General features: G+C 41.2%; 1 protein-coding gene across 4 annotated transcripts in view; it reads left to right on the top strand.

The window, feature by feature from the left end:
- The window catches only part of VGLL4 (vestigial like family member 4), a 79,926-nt gene extending 63,383 nt beyond the window's left edge, over positions 1 to 16,543 (top strand). For all 4 annotated transcript variants that reach the window (XM_052678354.1, XM_052678353.1, XM_052678355.1 and 1 more), the window contains 3 exons: positions 8,891 to 9,113; positions 11,745 to 11,865; positions 13,647 to 16,543. In XM_052678354.1, coding sequence (XP_052534314.1) covers positions 8,891 to 9,113; positions 11,745 to 11,865; positions 13,647 to 13,915 — 613 coding nt within the window. In that variant the 3' untranslated portion in view covers positions 13,916 to 16,543. The remainder of the gene's footprint in view (positions 1 to 8,890; positions 9,114 to 11,744; positions 11,866 to 13,646) is intronic.
- Positions 16,544 to 22,535: the final 5,992 nt, after the last annotated feature.

The raw sequence follows: 22,535 nt of genomic DNA, 5'->3' as shown, positions 1-22,535 counted from the left end.
CAAGCTTTTCCTAAATAAATTTTCCATTCTCATGTTGTTGACATCTTTGACAATGCACAGAATCTATGTGGAGGAAATGATTACTCCGTTCCTCTATGCTGAGCATACCTGTTGCAGTCTTTCGTGATTGAACTGAATAATATCCCATCAACTTTTGCAAATTGGGGGTTCTTAGATTGATCTAAGCTTGTGGTTCTTAACTTTTGCAAGAATAGTTGCATGACACATGGTAAGTGATGAATGAAAGTAATTTTTTGAAATCAAAAAGCAGAAAGTATTGTAAGGAACTGCCAGAAAATACCGTAAGAAAATGTAACTGCCCTTTTTTATTTCCTCTAACAGTTCTGCAGTTTCACCATTGAGTTTCAACACCACCAAGTTTTTCCAGAGCCTGCAGAACAGACTGATGTACCCTGGCAACATTGAGCACACATGTATGTGGCTAATCTTGTTGCACTAGGGCATGACCCACTGCCGTGTGTATTTGATATGTGAGCTTTCTCCTGACATTGGCCCACAGTTTTCTCTATGTGATCATAAATAGTTTTTACAGTATTTTCCAGTGACTCAGTACAAAAGGTTTGTTGCATGTGCCAAGTTTGACTTCAAAGGGATGTTAACATGGCTGAATTGTAAAAGCTGCACGTGACCCAGCACATGAATGGGTAGAATGTAAGAGGAATTGCCTGCCAAAAGTTCTTGGGTGGTGGGCATTGCAGTTGGGTACCAATTAATCGTTTTATAGCTCTGAATTTTTGCAGTAAGCCCTCTGTTTTCCTGGAAGCCTCTTCACTCTTCCATTTCCTATCAGTTATTCCTTCCTGCTTGTTAGAAACTTCAGGAAAATTTGGAGTGTCTCTGTAACCTTGTGTTTTATCTTTCTTTCTTTTTTTTTTTTTTTTCTGGATGCTTTTCCTCTCCAAGCAATTTGGAGTTCCTTATGAACATGGAACAGCTCAGGCTTCTATGCAGATCAATCCTTCTACTTTCTGTTCCAGCAGTGACTTCCTTTTCTTGCTCATGATGTGTTCATCTCCATACATGCAGTAGCCTGGCTTGCACTCCAGATGTGAACAGTGGCTGGCTCCCCTTTCTATCAACAGCTTCATTTGGCTCTCTGGATGTGATTACTGTGCCTTCAGGCACCCCTGTACTGTGGTACCTCTGCATCGTTTGCTTTTCAGCTGGAAATGAAACCTTATTTCTAGGCTACGACTGGCAACCCTAGCATTAAGTTTCAGCATTGATGTGTATGAGTTTCGCAGTTCTGCTGCAAGTATCTTAAAAAAAAAAAAAAAAAAAAAAAAAAAGTACTCTGTAGTAGCTGTGCCTTCTAAAGACAGACTGATCCTCAGTGGGGCCTTTTTCAGCTTCTGCAGCATTCACATCTTCTGCCTTTTGGCTTTCACAGTTGGCAGAAATAGTTCTCCCCATCATCTTTTTCTGGTAGCGTTGTGCAGCTTGTTGGAGGACAGTGGAGCTGCTCTGTCGTTCTGTGAGTTTTGGGAATGTGGAGATATCAGGTAAATCCTGAAGGTTGGGTTACTTCTTTCTCCCTCCCAAGAACTGTGCAGTTCCTGTCATGCTGTCACACAGTAAGGAGAGCAGGAGCCCTGGGACATGCGGTTCAGGTTAAGGGACCAGCATGCTTTTTCTCTTCTGGCTGTTGAGTTGGCTGGATGCTCTTGTCTCCAATCCCTGAAAACTCAGAGCTGATGAGAGCTTTTGTCAGCGGTTGTGTTCCACCTAAAAGCCAAAGTTTAACAGAACATTGAGGAGATGAAAGGAGCTGATGTTTACGCTCCTGGACTCACAGCCACAATGGTGCATTTTAGGAAACTTTTACAATTCCTGCAATGTTCTGTTATACTTGAGCACTTGTTATTGTGGTAATAATGAAATGCTGGAAGTTTCTTCTATTGTTCCACTTTATCAGGCAGTTTGGTGTTTTTTTTTGAACAGTCCATATTTATTGTTACTGCAGAGAATGAATGAGATCACTTACTAGTTTAGACCTTTTGCAGATCTATATTGTATACGAAAATTTGCCAATTACATCTCGGGTGTCACCTCACGTAAAACCTCTTCACAAATTCCAATTCTTCAAAATAAGCAACTGGGTGTGCAGCAGAAGCTTACCTTAGGAGTCTGGGAGGTGGGAAGCACAGATGGCAGAGGATTTGCAGGTGAGGAGACCCTTTTTTGTAAATACTGAACTAAGGATACAGATAACTGCACAGTGTACCTGTGTTAGTAAGGTAAAGTGGTTATCATTTCTTGCTTGGATGTGCATGCATGCACTCCAGTATCATTTTTCATTTAATAAATCCCAGAGTTTGACTTCTGTATGTAAGGAATGGTTTGCAGCATAAAGCAGTGGTACCTTTCACAGTGACTGTGTGTGTGGGGGGCAAAGCTGACAAACGCCAACTAATAAATAAATAATCCTGTGAGAAAAGTAGGATCTGAAATCGTGTTTAATTGATTTTACTGTACATTAGATCTAGGTTTCAGTTTTGTGGGTTTGGCTTTTGAGTAAGGTCTTACATCATGCGGTTCTGCATTCTTTCATCCTTGTGAACATAAGCCTTCAAGAAGAGAAGCTCTTCTGTATCTGAATGCTTTGCATGCTGCAGGCAGGCAGTAATGGGACAGCTTATTAATAATTTCTTTCTTTTCTTTCTTTCTCTGAAATTTCTTCTCTTGGTTGATTGCACTTGGCAGTAACTATTCAGTCCAGAGTTTTAACTCTTAAAGTCTTGTTTTAGTGAGGATAAATTTAGAAAGTATGACCTATGTAAGGTTATCCTATTTCTTGTTAATATTATTTCTGTGGTTTCATTGTACATTCTCAGAGGGTTTGTAGCACTGAGCTGGAAAAAAAAATAGTGAATTGTTTTATTACTATTATTATTTTTTAATGGCAAGGAATTGCAGAATGCTGACTACAGGGGGTGGAGAGAGCAGAGGAAAGACAGCTCGGCTTGGTGCATGCATACTTCTGACTCCTACAGAACTTGTGTAAATACGATGCTTAACCCTCCAAACTGAGCATGATGCTCAAGTTGAAAAATTCAGCACAACAAAAGCTCGTGTCTGGGAAGAGTGATGTTTAATTATAGGTGGCTGGAGAAGCCTGGAGGCAGGGCTTGAAATCCTGGATGCCTTTGCTGAGTTGTTTGTAGCCTGGGGTGGAAGGTGAAAACGTATTGACCTGCTTCTTCCCTTGGTTATACACACCTGGATGGCGAAAGAGATGAGGATTTGCCGGCTGCAGGCCTTGGTTACAGGTCTGCTGATGCCAGCTGCATGGAGAGCTGCTGCTCTGAAGGAGTCTGTCAGCCACAGCTGTTCTCTGCAGCCACAGCAGCAGGTAGGGCAGCTGCTGCAAGTGCTTGAAGGGCAACGATAGGACGCCCTAAGCCTGTCTGCGTTATCATTGGGCAGAGCACGATTTTCAGGGAGCCCAAAAGGTTTCCTGGAGTTGGGGTTACGCTGTACAGACAACATTTAAATAACAGCAGTGGCAAAAAAGGGAAGCATTCTCCATCTTTGTCAGGAAACCATCAGCCCTCCAGATTCTGGGGAGGAAATGGTTCTTGCAAAACAATCATCTCTTGCAAAATGCCTACTTGGAAGCCTTTGGGGATGCCATAAAAGGAAAGGGCTACTAAGAGAATGGGATGGAAACAGGCTACGTGGTTAGCTGGCAGCCTTTCACAGTAGACCTGAAGAGTGTTTTGGGTTGTGTGGTCTATTTGTTCGTGTTATGAATGCTTCAGATCATTGGCTGACGCTCAGTGAGCAAACTGCTAGTTAGTATCTTCAGGTTTTGTTTGTTTTTAGGGAATTCAGATTGCTTAAAAATCCTGATTAAGGACCGCGTAGGACTTGTCCCTTCTGGGTCATTCATTAGGTTTTGAAAGTCTTCTTACATTCTTGCTTTGCTACCTCACAGTAACAGAGTTAATGCATGTAAACAGAGCTTTGGTGGGAAGTGCTGCCCATGGTGTGAAGAGGATACTTGCTATCAGTGGGTTACAAGTCCTGAACTAGTCTTGAACAAAAGCAGCTGTCATCTTTCAAGCTGAAGTATTTGTGAATAAGTACAGTAGGAGATGTCAAAAAAGGAGTGTTATAAAGGATGCAGAAAATATCAGTTTGAACTAAGTTACACAAATGAAATAACTTACAGTTGGCAATATTATATATTGTGTTAGTATAAGGAAAACCATCTCACGTGGATACTTGTTCTTTCTACAAGTAAAACATGCTCCTACAGTACAACCATTTCAAGTTAGAGCTCTGCTGCTGCCAAAGGGAGTGTGAAACGTCTGTGATTTCTTCACTTGGAGGTACAGTAATACTTTTGGCATCTGTTCCTTTAGAATCTAAGGGCTGGAAGTGAGTGTAAGCAAAACTGTCCCCTTTCGGTGGGCCTCTTTTTTTCCTTTTCCTGAAGCAATTGGCAGCGTTAGGCGGTTCCTGTAGGATGAGTGTGAATTACCACCACTTTGTGCCAGTGAACAGAGCAGCTGCGTTTAAAGGTTGTACAAAAGACTGTAAGAACAGTGCATTTTAGCTACCTTTGAACGACTTCCTGCTGAAGGCTGAAACGTTGCTTTCAATTAACAAACACTGAGAACCAAACTGCAGCAGACTTCCAGCTAACAGTCAGGATGTGTGTGGTTTTGGTATGACATCCATCTGAGCACATGATGCTTGGTAAGTGCCGGAGCCTCGGTTATGATTCATTGGGGAGAAACATGGAAAACAATGTCTGTTTTTTAAGTGCTGGAGAAATGAATTTAAGATTGGAGTCACGTATAATTTTGCTCAAATAAACCTGCAAGTAGCTTGAAAAACTCTGTTCAAAGGGGACTGTGAGGGTGCTGTGTATGCTGAGCCAACAGCTCCTCACGGCCTGGCGGTGCTCAGGTTCTCACCAATGCCAATGGCTGTTCTTCAAGCCACTGGAGATGCACTGGTGTATTCACCTCTGAAGATGGACTCCAGGGTTTTACCTGTGGAGATGTTTAAGACAAAATGGAGTTGAGGGATGATACAGCAGTTTGGACAGCTGGATTAACTTGTAGAGCATACTTCATAATTATTTGTCAGACATGGATCCACCTGTGGAATTTTACATCCTTACCTTTAAATAGGAGATGCCACTTGCTCAGCACATGTGGCATTTTGAAACTGATTGATTTTTATAACTGTCTTGAGGCACATGCAGTGTTTTGATTGCCCCTGCAAACAAAGCATCTAATAGCAGAACAAGAACAGAACAGTTTTCCAAAACAGAATTGTCATAGCTGTACTTGGAAGGAAAATAGACAAAATATCTTAATGAAATATTTACATTGCATTCTGTTTTCACAGAAGTTAATAAAATAATAGTTTTCATACTGTTCCTGTGGTCTGGATTTTTAGCAAGAACAGAACTATTTCTAATTTACAAATTGCCTGCATCTTGTATAGATAGGAAGTGCAAATTTAAGTACATTTTTCAGATTAATTCCTTCAATAATAATAATAAAAAAGGGAAAACTATCAGTTGCATAAAGGCATTTTAACACAAAATTACTTTTGAAATTACATTGCTTAACTGTTGAATTAATGAATACTCTGTGCATGCGTATTTTTATGTACAATTGTTTTACAAGTGGAGTCAGATGTCTGCAGGATTTGCTATTTATATTGAAACAGGAGGGACTCAGAAGCGCTGGGCTATTTTCACAAGGGCAGAGCTCTCATGTTACTACACAGTGCTGCAAAATCGTGAGCTAGGCTCACAAAAATTAATACCTGATGTGAAAGTCGATGCTGCAGTTATTTGCCATTTTTTTGCCAGGACTGTTTGTTTGAAGGTGGATGAATTGAGAGGATTTTTGAAGAGCGGGGTATAAATTGTTCCCTGTCCGGAAGAGCTGTTGTTCTAATTTAGGAGAAGGGAGTTATTTGCCTACAGAAAGGGCTGGGTGTGATCTGCAGAGGTTACTGAGATAACTCGGTAATTTTTAGGTATCTTTGGGAAGCTGTGCTCTACTTCCTGCCTTCAGACTCCTCTTTCCCAGTTTCTTCATCCCTTCCTCTTCAAAAATCTTTGCAGAAAAGTTTGTTTGTTTTGGCAAAACTACCTGTTCACCAACATTTAGGGCTGTGACTCCTTGTTTAATGTGGAGAGTGAAATATTGTGCAAAATGATAAATGTTTTAAGCTTGGAAGTTCCAGTAGGTTTGTTCATCAGCAGTTCTTGACAGCCTTCCCCTCCCCCCGGCTATGAATGCAGCATGAAGAAGTTGAAATCCCAGTTCTAAGAGAGAGAAAAAAACACCAACAAACCAAAACAAAAAGCCAACCCCCCAAAACCTGGTGTAGCAACATTTTTTTCTGAACAGGGATTTATTTATTTTGTTTTAATTTGAAGCAGTAGTGAAAAGTAGGAATCTACTCCAGCTGTATTCGTTTTTTTAATCTCCAAATTGTTGTTTAAATCACAATAGCTAAGTAATATTTAGTTGAACAGTGATAATTTGGCTTGTGAACACCAAAGATATTGCACTGCAGAAAAGAATGAGCTGTTAGCAGCACCTGAACCCTGCCTGCAGTGCTGGCTTTTCATCTGTTGCTTAGCAGCCATGTAGGGGCTGCTGTCCAGGTACAGAAGCAACCTGTAAAGGTGTGCTATTCATGAAGTTCCATACTTGCTTTGAGTTTGCTGTGCTCAGTTAATGTTTTCTGTACTGTAATTTAAGATGAGGCTACAGTGCTTCAAATATAGAATCTGTTGTACTGCCATTAAATCACACGTTTGCATGTCATTGGCTCAGAGCAGTGCAATCCTAAACTTGCTTTCTTCTGCATGCCAATCTGTGAAGTAGGCTTGTGAGCCAAAATGGTACCAGAGCTGGCAGGGGACCGAGGTGTAACACTGGGAGAATGTGTTTCCTGGTGGTGTGTGTGCTGCTTTGTTGGATCTAAATCTGGCCTCCAAAGGAGGATTCAAGAAGCACTTGGTTTTCAGAGGACATCTCGAGCACTGGCTGTGGAACCATACAGGCTAGGTTTTATGGTTGATTCCAGTCATCTACAACTACTGTTTTGTAATTAATTAAAAGGGATACGTGCTAGCCAGCAGGGCAGGGATCTGAACAGTTAATAAATGGTACGATTTGTCCCTTGATTGTTCCCTTCTGGGCTGAAGATGGAATTATTCGGCAAAGGTTCTGTTCCTGAATACAGGAGGGATCTAAACCCTCATTCTGAGCTTTCCTATTTCTTGTATAGAGGGGCCACAGGTATGGGGACAGTTCTGGGGGAAAAAAAAAAGAGAAAAAAAGTTGAGAGAAGCAAGAATAATCAAGAATAGCATGAAGCCAGGAAGGGATGCTTTCTCTCACCTAATGCAAGAACTAAAGCAATAGCAGACCAAGCTATTAGATTTTAAGTTAAATGGAAATAAACAAAAAATGCTGTGAGGAAAGGATATTGAATAGAGCATGTAGTTTAATGTGTGGGATCCATCAGGGTAGGCTGCTGTTGAGGCTAAAAGTTGACATGATCTCATCAGGCATTAAAGAAGTGTGGGCAGCAGCAGCCTGGGCAGAGCTGCCCCATCGGTGCGTGGGCACAGCAGTGCTGTTGTCTGCTTGTAACTAGCATAGAGCAAGCAACCGGTACATCAATCTATGTAATTATCCCACTTGTACAGTCCTGCAAGATTTTTCTGTAGCATTTTTGTTAGTAAGCTTTATGGTTCTTTATTTCCCTCTCTCACTCAGGCTTTTTTTTTTTTTTTTTCTTTTCCCCTTTCAGCTGTTAGCAATCATATTTTGGGAGACTCTCAAGCACTGAATTAGGCAGTACTTAGAGCCGTAACTTGTTTCAGTATTGAATGGTATTCATACACCTTAATTTCCACTGTTAGAAAAACATTTATCTATTTCTTTCCTCTCTGCCTAACGTCCATCAGAGCTCCTAGGTGTCAGTTCACCATGCATGAGGTGGTGCAGTGTGCTCACTGGTAGTAGCTGTGTGTTCCCACCTGCTGGGCAGACCCACGCTGAGCCAGTGCTTGGCAGGTGGCTGTGAGTGATGTGTGGGTGCAGCTTCTTTCCTTGGCTCACTGCCTTTGAAGTGAGCCAAGGAAGTAATGAAGATGTGTGCCCAGACACCAAGAAGCATGGTGTAAAGTGAAATATCTCATACGTGAGTACAAAATCAGTGTTGTTTTGGTTACACTGAATGAAAGCTGGATTATATGCGAGTGTGTCCACTGAGATCTACTGTTCAGCAGTAATTTGAAATTATTCTTTTGAAGATTAATGGTAATTAAATGGTTCTGAGATGTGTGTTTGCTTCTTTTTCATTTTCTGCTCTGAAAATTGTACTTCCTGCTTTAAATCATTGAATTTTGCTGTTACCATCCATACCATGTGTTACCATCCCATACCATTACCATTAGTCCTTCGGCTAAACAAGTTTTTGGGCTTCAGCAGTGCTTAGAGAATTTTGCAGTGTTAGGTGGCAGAGTTCCATTAATAGTATTCCAAATGAGGAGGTGATTGTAACAAAGACCAGCCATTATCAGTTGTTACTTTAGTGCAGTGCATTTAGAAAAGTTTCTTAAGAAATTCCAAAAATCCTTAAGAGTTCTGAAAATGAACGTTGGTTGCCAGAGTTTGCAAGTGTGAATCATTTTCTTGCCTTTGTTGGGAGGTGGTACGATAGACCAGGGTACCTCATGAGAGACGCTGTACCCCTCCTCAAAAACCAAGCAAAATGCACTGCCTCACACTTCTTAAAGGGATTAAATGTAGCATATGTCGCTATAGCTCCTAAAAGCCACTAAGTTCTTTGACTTTTTTTCTTGTTCATTTAATAGAAACAAGACTGCCAATGGAGATTATCGGAAGGAGCACAGAGAGAGAAGTCGCAGCCCGATAGAGAGGGCTGCTGCCCCAACCATGAGCCTTCATGCCAATCACATGTATGCCTCAATCCCAAGTCTGACGATGGATCAACCTCTCGCACTGACCAAAAACAGCATGGATGCAACCCGAACAGTTGGCATCACACCTACACTGACTTCTGTGGAACGGCAGCAGGTATTGGCTTCTGGGTTGAGAAGGAAGTGGGTGGCTGTAGAAATCCTTGCTGTAGACACAATGAGGACTTCCCAGACGTAAGCAGAACATATTGTGAGTTATAGTAGGTAGGTGATACCATTCTTCAGGCAAACTGTATTTTAAAAAACACAATCAATGTCAGCTCAGTGTGCATAATTAAATTCCTAGTGTTCAAGTCTGTCAGAGATTTCTTAGCCATCCTACTTCTTCTGTTGCTTTGCTCAGCTTGTGAACACGTGTTGAATTGGGAATGCTAAGTCAGTGTTGCTGTGGCTAAATGAGGCTCTGGTACCTGTCAGGCAATAACGGATGCAATGCATGTATAGAGGGCATTTATATGTGCTCCCATTGGCAATCGGTGAGTGCTTCCCTGCCCTGTGCCAGCTTCATGCTGCTAGGACTGATGAACAGCTAGATGTAGGATAGAAAAGGTTTTTAATCAATTTATGCACTAAATTTTCCAAGTGAAAGAAACTCCAGTGATTTTAGTTGTCCTAGCTAGTCAGAAGCATCACCGTGTTCTCCAGATCAGAGTTGTATCCCTATTTGCAACAGTTTTTCCTAAAGCAAAATAATGATTTCTGGTAATGCTATACCATTGTTCCATACACTGGAGTGTTTGGGGTTTTTTTAATTTGTTCTCTTAGTTTTGGCCGTTGGCTATTTTTTCTGCATTGTACTTATTTGTTTTCCTTGAGAACTGCTGGAGGTGAGCATCTTGATGCAAGTTATACAAAACCAGTTTCCATATGTGCCAGACTTTCTTTTCTCCTCGCTCACTTTGGCGTAGTGGTGAAGCACAATAGTTGAGTTATGATGAACTGTAGTGTTGAGAACTTAGACTGGCCTGCGTACACACTTTGTACCTGTGCCCCCTTCCCCTTCCCCTTCCCCTTCCCCTTCCCCTTCCCCTTCCCCTTCCCCTTCCCCTTCCCCTTCCCCTTCCCCTTCCCCTTCCCCTTCCCCTTCCCCTCCCCTCCCCTCCCCTCCCCTCCCCTCCCTCCCCTTCCCTTCCCTTCCTCTTCCCCCCCCCAGTGATGCACTGTAAAGGGTAAACACTTTGAGTAAATGACCTTTCCGAGGCTGGGATTTTTTTATATGCAGTTTGTTCAAAGCCTTTTCCCACTGGAGTGTGTAGTTGATATGTGCATTTCTACCATGGTTTGCTGCATACACTGGTCCACATTTTGCCATGCCAGAATGCCTAGTTTTACACCAGTGTCACTGGCATCTTGCATCATTCGGCACACAGCTCACACAGTTATTGCTCTGTGCAGAACAGCTCTTCTTTGCTCTCAGCGTTCAGTGATGACAGAGGAGGAAGGGACAGGCTGCCAGTGACGCCACTGCTGCCCTTTGATAGCATGACTGCTGTTTCTCAGCTTGGCAGCTAACACCACTGACACTCTTCTATTTTAGTGTTTGACTTGGGCTGATTCCTATTACCCAACAGCAGATTCACTTCTTTTTGTTATTTTTGATATCTTGAGCTAGATTGCAATCTTCTTTCTTGAGGAAATAGGATGTTGAGGTAAGAAATGGCTAAGATCACAGAGGTGATGGTACAAAGGAAAGAAAGTGCGTTGAAAATACAATTTATTTTTCTTGTTGCATGTTGAATGGGATTTTATCTTACTGCATGTCTCTGACAGAGAGGAGGATAACATACCTTTTATTTTAGGTGGTGTACAGGTATTCAGTTGCAGCAGCTTTTACATTCTCAGCTTTTATGTACATGGGCACAGTCTGCTCGGTGCACCTGCACATGCAGAATCATGCTGGGGGATCTGTGCAGCGCCTTATTCCACCGCTTCTCTCTGCTGCTCATATCTTGCATGTCTGAAGAAGCATGTATACATTTCTTAAACTGCTCCACAGATGCACATAATGTTTGCCCTTAAGTAAGTTAAAACAAAAAGTGCCATGTGTGAACTGCTTACAGAGAAATGCAAATAAATAGCCTTTTTTCTTTATTTGCTTTTTGACTTTGCTGTCCATGCAGTAAGATGTGAATGGCATTTGTTCTGGTTGTGCCTATACAAATAGCACTAAACCTGCCCTTGAAAGCTCATCTGTTCTCCTTTCTTTTTTGCTCTTGAAGAACAGAAAAGTTTTTTTCATTATGTAGTGCTACGCTGCTTTGTACATGGTAGGTAAAATAGTGATTTTTGTGGATTTTGCTGCAGGGATTTATAAAGCGGATGAAAAATTAACACTGTGTTAATTACACTAATTCTCTTAATCTTTTGGACACTTGATTAACTTGCACTGAGTACAGCAGAATGCACTTCTCACACGGTAAAGCATACCCATGATCCAAAGCACGTGTAGTTCCAAACCTTTAGGTACCTCAGGGAAGAAGCCATTCCTTTTCCTAAGGCCTTGTTTCAGTGTAACACTGCTATGGTAAACAACTATAATAAGAGCATTTTATATTTACACTGTGTACACACTGCGGAATTCAAATTTTATGAATATACATTTTTGAGGCATTTGCATGGGTTGAGAATGAAAAAAGGTGATGTTTGCATCATCCAGCGATGACGCAAAGAACTGCTGTTAGATGATGTCCAGTACTGAGCGGAGGTTTCCTTTTCTCTCCCCCGTTAGAACCGTCCGTCCGTCATCACGTGTGCTTCTGCCAACAACCGGAACTGCAACCTCTCTCACTGCCCCATTGCTCACAGTGGCTGCGGTTCAGCAGTGCCTGCCTACAGAAGACCCTCTAGCAGTAAGTTACATCTCGGCACTCTAACTAACTGCCTGATAAGAACTGGGGAACGACGATTCCTCGCTAACTTTAGCTGTGTTGGCCTTTTTTTTTTGTGTATTACTCAGAATAAAAGGAGGAGAAGCAACAGCCACCTCGTTCTGTATCCTTTCTACCCAGAGCACTCGCACAGCAGCACATCTTCTCACTGTGAGTGCTGTGCCAGAATAAAAGATACCACTTCAAAACTAGGGAGAGGTGTTCTTTTCTCTTATTTTGAGAAGTATCGACAAGCAAGTCATTATATTTATTTTAGTCTAACAAACAGCAAGCAGACGTGACCAGCAAATCCAAGCATGCTCTTACTGTATGTGCCATACTTCCCAGCCTTTCAGCAGTAGCTGTTTATGATTCAGCCACAGCAACAAAATCTTTTCCTGTAGATACAAATCCTCTTCCAAAGCACAAACCCTCCACCTTTCTCTGCAGGGATAGCACAAAAAAGCTTTGGAGGGCAGTTGCTATAGCAACCCAGGGAAGGCGCTTTCTACCCTCTGTGCAATTAGTACTTTTCATGAAATCTTTTCATACAGTAATTACTAAGAAACCTTGGCTATTTCTCTTTGCTTTCTCTTACTGAGTAGCTAGGGGAGAGCACAGCTTTTTTTCCTATCTAGTCATTTACCTGCTGATGCCTTGATTGAGCGCACAGCATTTCAAAAAGTGAGTTTTGGTTCAAGTCCATGGCGGTTTCATCAGCCAAACAGCGTCAGTCCATGTAACAATGCCACTCTGATATACAAAGGGACCCAAAAGCCCCCAGAAGGATTTATTTTATTTTTAACTGTATTGTTGAAAACTGGGATTAGAAGCTGAAGTGAAACCCTGGAGGATAAACTGTGATGTTCCTGAAGAAATCAGTAATTACGAGATCTCAGATGTTAGAGGTTTTCTAGAAAAGCTGCTTCGTTGAGAACCCAGCTGTATTCATACCAGATTTGGAATAGTTTGGGAATAATTACGTTGTTTTCAAACAGTTTCTCTCAATTGTCACTGAAGAGCATTTTGTGCACAGCCCTCACGTTTACTCTAGGACCAGTAAAACCTGTTCTGCCGCGTGAAGAACTATGGCACAGATACCACACTTAAAAAATAAATTCTTTGGAAAGATAAATAGTGATACAGTTTTTCTTTCTAAATTGTAAAATTGCAATTCTTTAAGAAATTATTATCAGATTTTTAAGGTCCTTTATTCCTTTTGTGATAGCTTTATGCTACTTTAATACCAGGAGTACCTAATTCACACATAATGATTTGTGCTCTTTTTGGACTAGCTTTTGTAACAAACATGTCAAGCAAGGCGAAGTCCTGACACCAGTTCTTGGCATGCTGTAATTTAGAACAGGGTCCCCTGCACAACTGGCTGTTAGCAGTGGGCTTGGGAGCTGATTGTAATGAACTGTTTTCATCTTTAATTGCATTTAAGCCCATGTGGCATTGTGGAAGCTCTCTCCCAGAGCAGAATCAGAACTGTAGCTATATAAAAATTCGAACTGAAGGGGAACTGTAATTATATAGAAAATACGAGTGCAGGTCACAGGCAAAATAGTTCCACTTCTATTTAAAATCCTTTCATCATCTTCCCCGCTCCATTCATTACCAGTTCTGTAACGATGTGAAGAGGGCTGGCTTTATGCTGAGATGATGGGAAAATGGGAAGAAAACAAGGATCCTGCATCCAGTAACTGGTGCCAGCATTCTGCACTGACACAATGCATTTTCTGCCTTCTTTCCCCATCTAGCTACCACTGCCTGTGACCCAGTGGTGGAAGAGCACTTCCGCCGAAGCCTTGGCAAGAATTACAAGGAGCCTGAGCCAGTGGCAAACTCTGTGTCCATCACAGGATCAGTCGATGACCACTTTGCCAAAGCACTTGGGGATACATGGCTTCAGATTAAAGCCGCGAAGGACGGAGTGTCGAGCAGTCCTGAGTCTGCTTCACGGCGGGGCCAGTCTTCCCCATCCTCCCACATGGTCAATCATAATCACTCGCCCTCTGTTGTCTCATGAAGAGAGGACCGTTATGTTTGTGAATTTGCATGGTTTGACTGAGCTTTGAACAGTGCTTAAAATAGTGTTGGGGGAGGGGAGATTAGTTTTCAACACGTGTTTTGCGTACTCACTTTTTATTTGTAAAAGGGTGCCCTTAAAGATGATAGCAGGAACTATTTCATAAAGATTCATATGATGTAGCATCCTTTTTCCTGCCTCAGTTACCAAAGAAACCTCTGATGCAAATCTGCTGCCCCTTAAAAAAAAAAAAAAATGCACGCTAATCCACAAAAGCCATTACACGTAGTTGGTTGACCCAAATGCTTTTTGCTTTTACTAGCTTCTTGAGACTAGAATTTGTCTGGTTTGCTTACATTACCTTTTTTTTTTTTTTTTTTTTTCTTTTCTCCCTCTGTGAAGTAATTTTGTATGTATATACTTGAAAAGAACTGTCATGTATGATTTGCACTATTGGAGGAGGACTGAAGTTGCATAGCAACTTCCTGGAAAGATGCTAATATTTTGAGGGCAAACTGCTGAAAAAAAAAAAAAAGGTTTAAGGATGACATTTCTATCAGTTTGATTTTTCTTAAAGCAAAACAGCTTTGGAAGGGGAAGTCTCATACAGGTTATAGGTCTTTCTCTCTTTAGATTTCAGGTGCTTAGTGCTTGCAACTGGACTGCATAATTTACAGAACACGGGCATTTTTTCCTAAACACTGCAGTTTGTTAGAATAGAGCTGAGGTTGGAGGGTTCAATAGTGCTTAACGATGCATGTTTTATGAAAAATAGCTGGTATCTATTAATGTATAGACAGTAAGAATCATAATACTTATTAGCTTTTCTTCAGAATTAGTTTATTTTTGTCAGTAACAATCCTAGATATACTTACTGCTGGTACAGTTGTACTCTATGATATTTGTATTTGATATTCACTTTAGTAGCAGCCAGCAAAAGAGGACAGCCTCAGGACAGGCCTCAAACGAAGCAGGTTAGAAGTAGATGATGCGTGGTACAGGATGCTATAGCTTTGCGCACGGCTGAGTCGTCGTTTCTGTCTGCAGCCCTGTCTGCTTAGCAGAACTTGCTTCCTACAACTAAGTCTGTGTAATCCACCTTTAAGTAGCTGCAGAAACTGCTACCGTTGCGTATCTTGGCTGGACAACAGATTGTTACAGTTTGTGAAATGCGATCTTTGATTTTTGTAAGCTTATTCATAAACCTATGCCAAGTTGCAGCATACATTCCTCCATTAGAGAACTTTATACAGGTATTACTGCATTTATTGTATTAATAGCTACTAACTAGAAATTAGGCAATAGAGGCAGGCATAAATCCCACCGCTGTGCTAGTACGAAGCGCTTCTCCTTGTTACGTATAACTTCTCTCCCCATACATTCCATCTTCCCAGTACAGTTGCAACTAGGCCTTCGTTTTTATACTGGGTTACCTGAAAGGATTGGTTCAGTGTAAAAAGTTAGAACTAGTTGGAAGATGAACTACACGTGATGTATTATGGACTGTGTTACAGTATTGGGTCCATTGTGGCTTTTATGTTTGGTGTTGTTTGGTTTTTTGGGTTTTTTTTGTTTTTTTTAAAGTTAAGCTATTTAATTTGGAAGAGGTGCAGGGTAGAAAGATCAGGAGATTGGCTCTGACTTGTTGAGAGGTGGCTGCTCAATTTTCTTTGAAAAACTTTTTTAAAAAAGGAAAAAAAAAAACCAACAAAAAAAAAAACAAAAAAACCCCTAAGCCCCCAGTTTTACACATTTCACTTCCATCTTACTGGGTAGTCAACGCTTCCTTGCTTTGGCATTCAGTACCCTACTCTCTGTAGGAAGATTGTTAAAAAACACTTTTTTATATAGGTAACTTTAAGACCATCGTTACGCTGTGCGTAAAGAATGTACAGAGAAATTTGTAGGTATTTTTTGAGGAACAATTAATTTGTTAATGATATGTAGCTATTTAATTTTTTCCCTTTCCTTTATTGTAATCATTCATTTTTTTTTTTTGTTTGGAGAAAAAAGTTGATCTTTTTTTTTGTTGTAGATTTGTCTGTAATACAATAAAAGTGCAGGAACACAGTTATTCTATGAGAACACTGCATTAGCATTAATAGCCACTAGTTTGTTACTGCTACAGGCTACTGAGCATTATAACAGTAAAGTACTAATACTGTAGATGGACTCTGTGGAAAATGTGACTCCTATATTTCTTTGTAAACACAAATAATGTTTTTAAAGCTAATATTTTCAATAATAACTGTTTTACAAGGTTACATTTACTTATCTGAGATAGGTAAATGGATTTGAGGGCAATAAAGATTTAATGTGATATGTCCAGTAAAACATATATTAAAGACAATAATGCCATGAAAGCCAAAGGGTTGGGGGGAGGTGGAAGGAAACTAAACTGAACTCACCATCGTGACGTGGTGAAGTTTCTTCACAGAGCCAGGTTAACTACAGTTCAGTTTGAAAGATTCTCTCTGTGTTTGTAAATCTGTAATATACCATTCTTTTGTGGCCTTGTTTCACCTGGAGAAAAAAAAGGGTTGGCAGGCCATCTTTTTTTTTTTTTTTTTTTTTTTTTTTTTTGTACTTAAAAGTAGCCTTAAAGAACAATAAAGTGCTCTTAAATCACAGGTGTGTACAAACTCTTCTGTATTGTTTGGTAAGAAAGGAAACCGATTTCTATACTTCATGAGCTGGAACCAGAAACAAACTACTGTTCCTGTCCTGTTTTTTTTCCTTCTGAGGAAACTCGTCTCATTTGGGATTCTTTTACCCTGTTGTTGAATGGACAGAGGGCTATTTCTTTATCCCTCCCCAGTTACGGAGTTTGTCAAGAAAAACTCTTTGCAATTACAAAGAGAACCTGGTGCTGCCTCTGCAGTGATGGGCACAAATACCAGCAGCTTTGGGAGCACATCTTGGGCACTGAATGCACTGCTGGCAGAATTCCCTCTGATCAGGTCCTTGACTGTTTGCCCAGTATTGCTTTCCCTACAGGGCTGAGGCAGCTGCTCGTGTTCCTAGTGTTGCTCACCAGCAGCAGATCCTGAAGAGTTTAGGCAACAGCAGCTAGTCAAACATTTCTGTACTGTTTGTGAAAAGACCAACATCTTCATTTCCCTTCATTTTGTTTTGTCTCAAATTTAGGTGTTATCTAGAGAGTGGAAATTAATTCCTAAAGCCAACAGCTGTATTGTAAATGCAGATAACAGCTATGATCTTGATGTGGATAAGCAACATTTCAATCAGCCATTTGACCACAGATTATTAAACTTTAAAGGCGAAAGTTGTAAGTACCTGATTTTGGGAAAGTTCAGCTGACTCAGGCAAGGGTCTCTCAGCTCTGAATGTAGCAAAGGTATCACCAAATTTCCAAAAGGATCCCTTAAAAATAACAAGATAAAAAGTTACTGTTCTATTTGAAATGTCTAACCGGCTTGAAGGACAAAGACTTGTGTTAAAGTAAATGACTATTTTGGGGAGTGGGAGAAGATTGCTTAGGAACACATGAAGTTTCATTTAACACATCTGAAAAACCATCCCTCTCTAAATATCCATGGAAAGAAGCCTAAGTACACGCTTTAAGAGTTTTTGGGAGAGAGGCCAACCACAACAAGCCTCATACGCCTCTCAGTCTGCTTTCTGAAGGGAGCTGGTTTCCTTTTAGGAAAAAAAGTTATCCCTACATCAACAATTTGGGGACTACATGAAACAGGACAAGCAGCATTGCTATCTTTCTGGTCAGTAGCTTGTGTTCTATTTTTTACACAGCAAAAGGAAGAACAGACTAATTTGTTTTCTTATCAGTTATTTTTCTAATTAGCAGCATGTTGTAATTTGACACAAAAGCAAAGCTCCACGGCCCAGAAAACTGGTTTACATAAATGTTTTGTATGAAGCAAGTCCTACATGATTTGTAATGGGTTATCTTTCTCTGTGAGCAAAATGAAAAGCAGTATCCAGCTGTGCTGCTGCCTTGCCCTGAATTGAAACCAGAATTTTCATTTCACAAAACAGATACATGAGGGACTGAGTTCAGATCTTTCCATACAGTTCAGTCAGTGACCTTTCTGGAATACAATTTCTATGCATCTCAAGCTGCTTTAGCTGTGAAAATGAACTTTATATACAAATAAAATATAGAGGGTAAATTGATAATGATAGCTTGACACAACAATGGTAAAAGAGGCATGTATAACTTACTTGTCAAACCTGTACTAACAGAGTCACTGGAAAATGACTGCTGAGCCTATCCAGCAGATTGTGCTTACCCAGTAGGGCAGAAAGGACCTACCAAAACATGTATTATTTCTTTTAAAACTAAGAACAAGTGAAGCAGCAAATGGAGCTTAAAAACAGTACCAAGCTCAAGTGTTGATACCTCCATGGCTTGTGCTGAATGCAGGCATATTGGAGTCAGATGGCTGAAGAGACTCCTGCCACTGCTGCAGAGAGCTCAGCAGGGATCTGCTGCAACTGCTCAGCTGCTCATAAAGCAGCTATGCTACTACACAGTGTAACTGAACTGCTAGACTTTAAAACTGGCACATGCACAAAACACAAAATTGTAACCAGTTCATCACTGTACTTGGAGCTGTAATCACCAGTTCAGAAGCTGCTTCACAAACAGCAGCTGGACTGTCATTGCAGCTGGGCTGAATGCTCACAGAAGGGTGTGGGGGGACTGCTAAGAGTGGGAACAAATCCAATTGTTCCTAGGAAGCCAAATCAGTCAAAAGAGAAAGGATGCAAAACTGTTTTTCAGGCTTGCTCAGAAGCCTTTTGGCAACATCCAGGTTCAAACCCACTGCACACGTTTTAACAACTGCTTACATTATAAAACAGATGACCCACAATGGCCACGTGAATGAAGATGTCTCCAGTATCCAAACACCATACCAATATGCAGTGTTGCTTAATGTGATCCTGGCAAAAAGGATGAGGCGTATTTTAAATGCTGTGTAAGAGCTCTGATCACCAGAGCTGGCACACTGTTGCTTGGCTGAGAACATTCACCGCTATCTTTAGACCTTTCTTGAGGAACAGTGAAAAAGGAAACTTGTCTGCATCTTCCTGGTACGCGGAAGCTTCCATTTCATCTGGCATGGATACAGATCCAAGTATGCATTACACACAGCATCTTAAGGATGTCCCCATCTCTTTCCATAGCAAAGTTACTGCAAAGCTGGACTATGCAATGTGATGAAGCAGACTTTATCCCTTAAAGACCCACATCAGAAAACAGACCAATTTAATAACAGTACTTTTTAACCTCTCCAGTAATGGGAACATTCTGCCCCTCTCTGATGCACAACTAGCTCAAGTGCTTTTTCTTGGAGATAAGACATTCAAGGTAGGTACTTTCATTGCTTATTTTTAAACTACAGTTACGTGTAGCTCCACAGCAGCTGCCTTGTTCTTCAGGCAAAGCTGTCTCAGTTTCACTTGGTGCTCTCCTGACACCACACAAGGCAACAACACCATCTGCACAGGTGCACAGGGGAGTGCTGCTGCAAACAAATGCTCAATGGAGTATGCTCTGCTCCTGTGGGAGAGGTGCTGGGAGGCTCATAGGGGTAGTGCTGCACACCAGTAGTGATATTCAATACACATATTTTTCTGCAGGGCACAAGCCTTGAAAGAGACTCATCTGAACTTTAATGATGGTGGAGGAGTAAGTTTCAGAGAGCCAGCAAAACTGGGTATGCACAACTTACCTCTCTCTGTGTGGCTACCAGGATTATAACCATAGTCTTCTGAGCACCAGTCCAGTTCTGGACTCACCTCAGTACATGGCGTGCCCACTGGTGCTCATCCTTCAACCTCTTGGTTGCAGCAAATTTCCCGAGTGTATTCAAGCTTAATCTTGCCCAACAATTGTCCCAGGGAAACACCGTCATTTCTGTAGAAAGAAACAAAGAATAGCAGATCTTGTCATCCTGGATCTAAAGCCACAGACATCACTCCTTTCCCCACTTCTCTAATTTGAGATTTCCTCCAAAACATTTAATAGTTTACAGCAAACTCAGGTCTCATAGCACCCTCAGCACAGGCTGAAAGCAAGCTGCAGAAGACTAAGCCCAGTATAGAACAGCCATTGCAAAAACGGAGGCTAAAATGTAATAAACTAAACTTTTTTTTCTTTTTCTTTTAATTAAAAGAAGTCTGAGGAGAAATATGGTCCTTTACATTTTATCTGACCTTCAAATGGTAGGACGAGCACCTTGTGCCAGCTGGAAATCTTCTGCAGAGCCCTCAAACTTTTAGTTCAGAAATAGGCTTGAATTCCTTAGTCTGTGGGCTTCCACACAACAACTCCAATGAGGAAAGGCAGTTAGTGTTTGTCCATAGATTAACTTGGTATCAGGTTTCATTTTTACTTGCAGAAATGTTTAATACTTGGCAAATGTGGTCACCACGTTTTCAAAAACCACCAATATATGAAGGCACACTCTCGTGAGCAGAGCAGCACAATAACTCTTCTGCTGGTGCCAGGCTGGGACCCCTGCAGGCTGGTTCTGCCTGCTCCCCTGGGCTGTGACAGGGAAGCACCATCATCTGGGGCAATGCTCTTGGTCTCTTTGCTGATACACTCCATGCTCCCGAATATCACTTAGCAGGATTTTCCTTCTCCTCAGGAGTTTCCACACCACTAAACTGACTGAAAAGAGACAGCTCTCCCCAGACCAGCGTGGTAGAATTCATGAAGGGAACCAGATGTTTCACCACAATTACTGCTGAAGTCTCTTTACATGCTTTGTGCTTAACGTGGACAACACCCATTATTCCAGATGAAAGAAGAGCAGCAGCTTTCCAGATACGCTGCTTCTGACTGAGACCAGGACACACACCCTGACCAGATGCCCAGGGCACCACGCCTGGGTGCCCAACCATTTGCAGCTCAAGCTCCTCCCATGTGCTGTGTGCTCCGCTGCCAGAAGTGGACAACACTGCAGTGCAGGCGGCCTCCATCCGTGTGCCAGCAGCATCTCTAAGAAACATTAAATATGGATTTCTCATATTTTCCTTGGTCACAAAGGAAATCACAAAGGAGACCAGTTCATCAGATGGCAGTACACTAACTTAGGAGTTTTTGCGGCTGCAAACTGGGGTATCACTTCAGCATTTATATCTGACTGACATGCCTCCCTGCTAAAAATGGTTGGCACAGAACTAGTCATACATGGGTATTCAGATTAGCATCCATTTATATTTTAATAGAGGCAGAAAAGGAGAATTTCTTTTTCCGTAGGCTATTTTTAAGTAATGATGAAGCAGTTACTGAATACCAGTAAGAACACGCTTCACTACACTGACATTAGACAGTCTTTTGCTGGGTAGGCTGACCAGTTATACTGTTCACTGCTGCACTGTTCATTCTAATTTTACATTTTATTTTGCTAAGCAGCAGTTTTTTTAAAAATGTCATAGAGAACATCTGTGTGCTCTCCATCACAAAGACAGACACAAAGGCATCTGTCAGCATGAAGCTGTGTCAGCCACACGCCTGCTACATTTAATAGCCAAAAGCTGCTTATCTTTAAACTGTTTACTCAGTTTGAGCAAATACTGTGCAAGCAGAGTCCTTCTGATAGTGTCCTGCTATTCAAGGTGGAATCAGTGATACTTTTTCTAAATCAGGAAAACACAAAGCTCAAATCTCTTGCTTCCTGAAATATTAAGATAAGGGGTTAACAACATATGGTTTGTGCATTACATTTAAAACATAATGATGAGAAACTATTTCAATTATATTCCTTCTCGTTAGTTAAAAGAAAGTATAAAAAACTGGGTTTTTTGCTCTCAGGAAAAAAAAAAAAGCTTTGAGTAGTTAAAAAGTTCTCAGCCTAAAGTCAAACCTTTGTTCTCCACTGATCCACTGTAGTATCCTCAACTTTTGGTTCTTTCCTGTGGGGGTGGGGTGGAGGTGGTGGGCAGAGCACACAGCAAGGAGTGAGGATGGAAATAATGGAAAGAATTAACAATACTTGGAGATTAAAGCAAGGGCCTTTCCTTTTCCTTTTCCTTTCAAAAGGGCTCCTGCTAAGGGTACAGAAAACCTCACAATATTAGCTTCTTCAGAAGAAAACGTATGTATTCAAAATGCACCACGGGCATTGTTACAGAGTTTACAGCAGCAAAGTCCTTTCCTCTTGCTCTCATTGTTACACCTTAATTTACACTACTTTCATTTACCAAACATTTTCTCAGGTCATTAATGGCTCCTGACATTGTTCCCATTGCTGGGGTTTGTTATTCTGTTTATATACTGACATTAAAACATCAAATTTGAAAACCAAAGTAATAGAACTGCAGAGTTAAGAAAACGTAAATTAGGACTTATCTCCTGACACAGGAGCAGCCATCAGCACCTCTGATCAGCATCAGCTGGCTTCCTCCATTGAAGCCAACACATGCAGCAGCCTCTGGACTCCCACTGCTGGCAGGTGAGTCTCTAGCAGAGCCCTTCAGTACACTCACGTACATAATTTGCTCTCTTTTGCTTTGAGAAAACCTTTCTCGTAAACCAAGAAAGCAGAATAGTCCAGGGGAAAATAACACAGGAGAGTATATTTTCCTTTATTATAATACAGATGTGGCTGTCTGAATAGAGGCTATG

The sequence above is a fragment of the Tympanuchus pallidicinctus genome, unplaced genomic scaffold (genome assembly GCF_026119805.1).
Source record: "Tympanuchus pallidicinctus isolate F22 unplaced genomic scaffold, pur_lepc_1.0 scaffold17, whole genome shotgun sequence".
NCBI classification, from domain to species: Eukaryota; Metazoa; Chordata; class Aves; order Galliformes; family Phasianidae; genus Tympanuchus; species Tympanuchus pallidicinctus.
The sequence above is the reverse complement of the archived record's forward strand: the minus strand, read 5'-3'. Positions and strand labels throughout refer to the sequence as shown.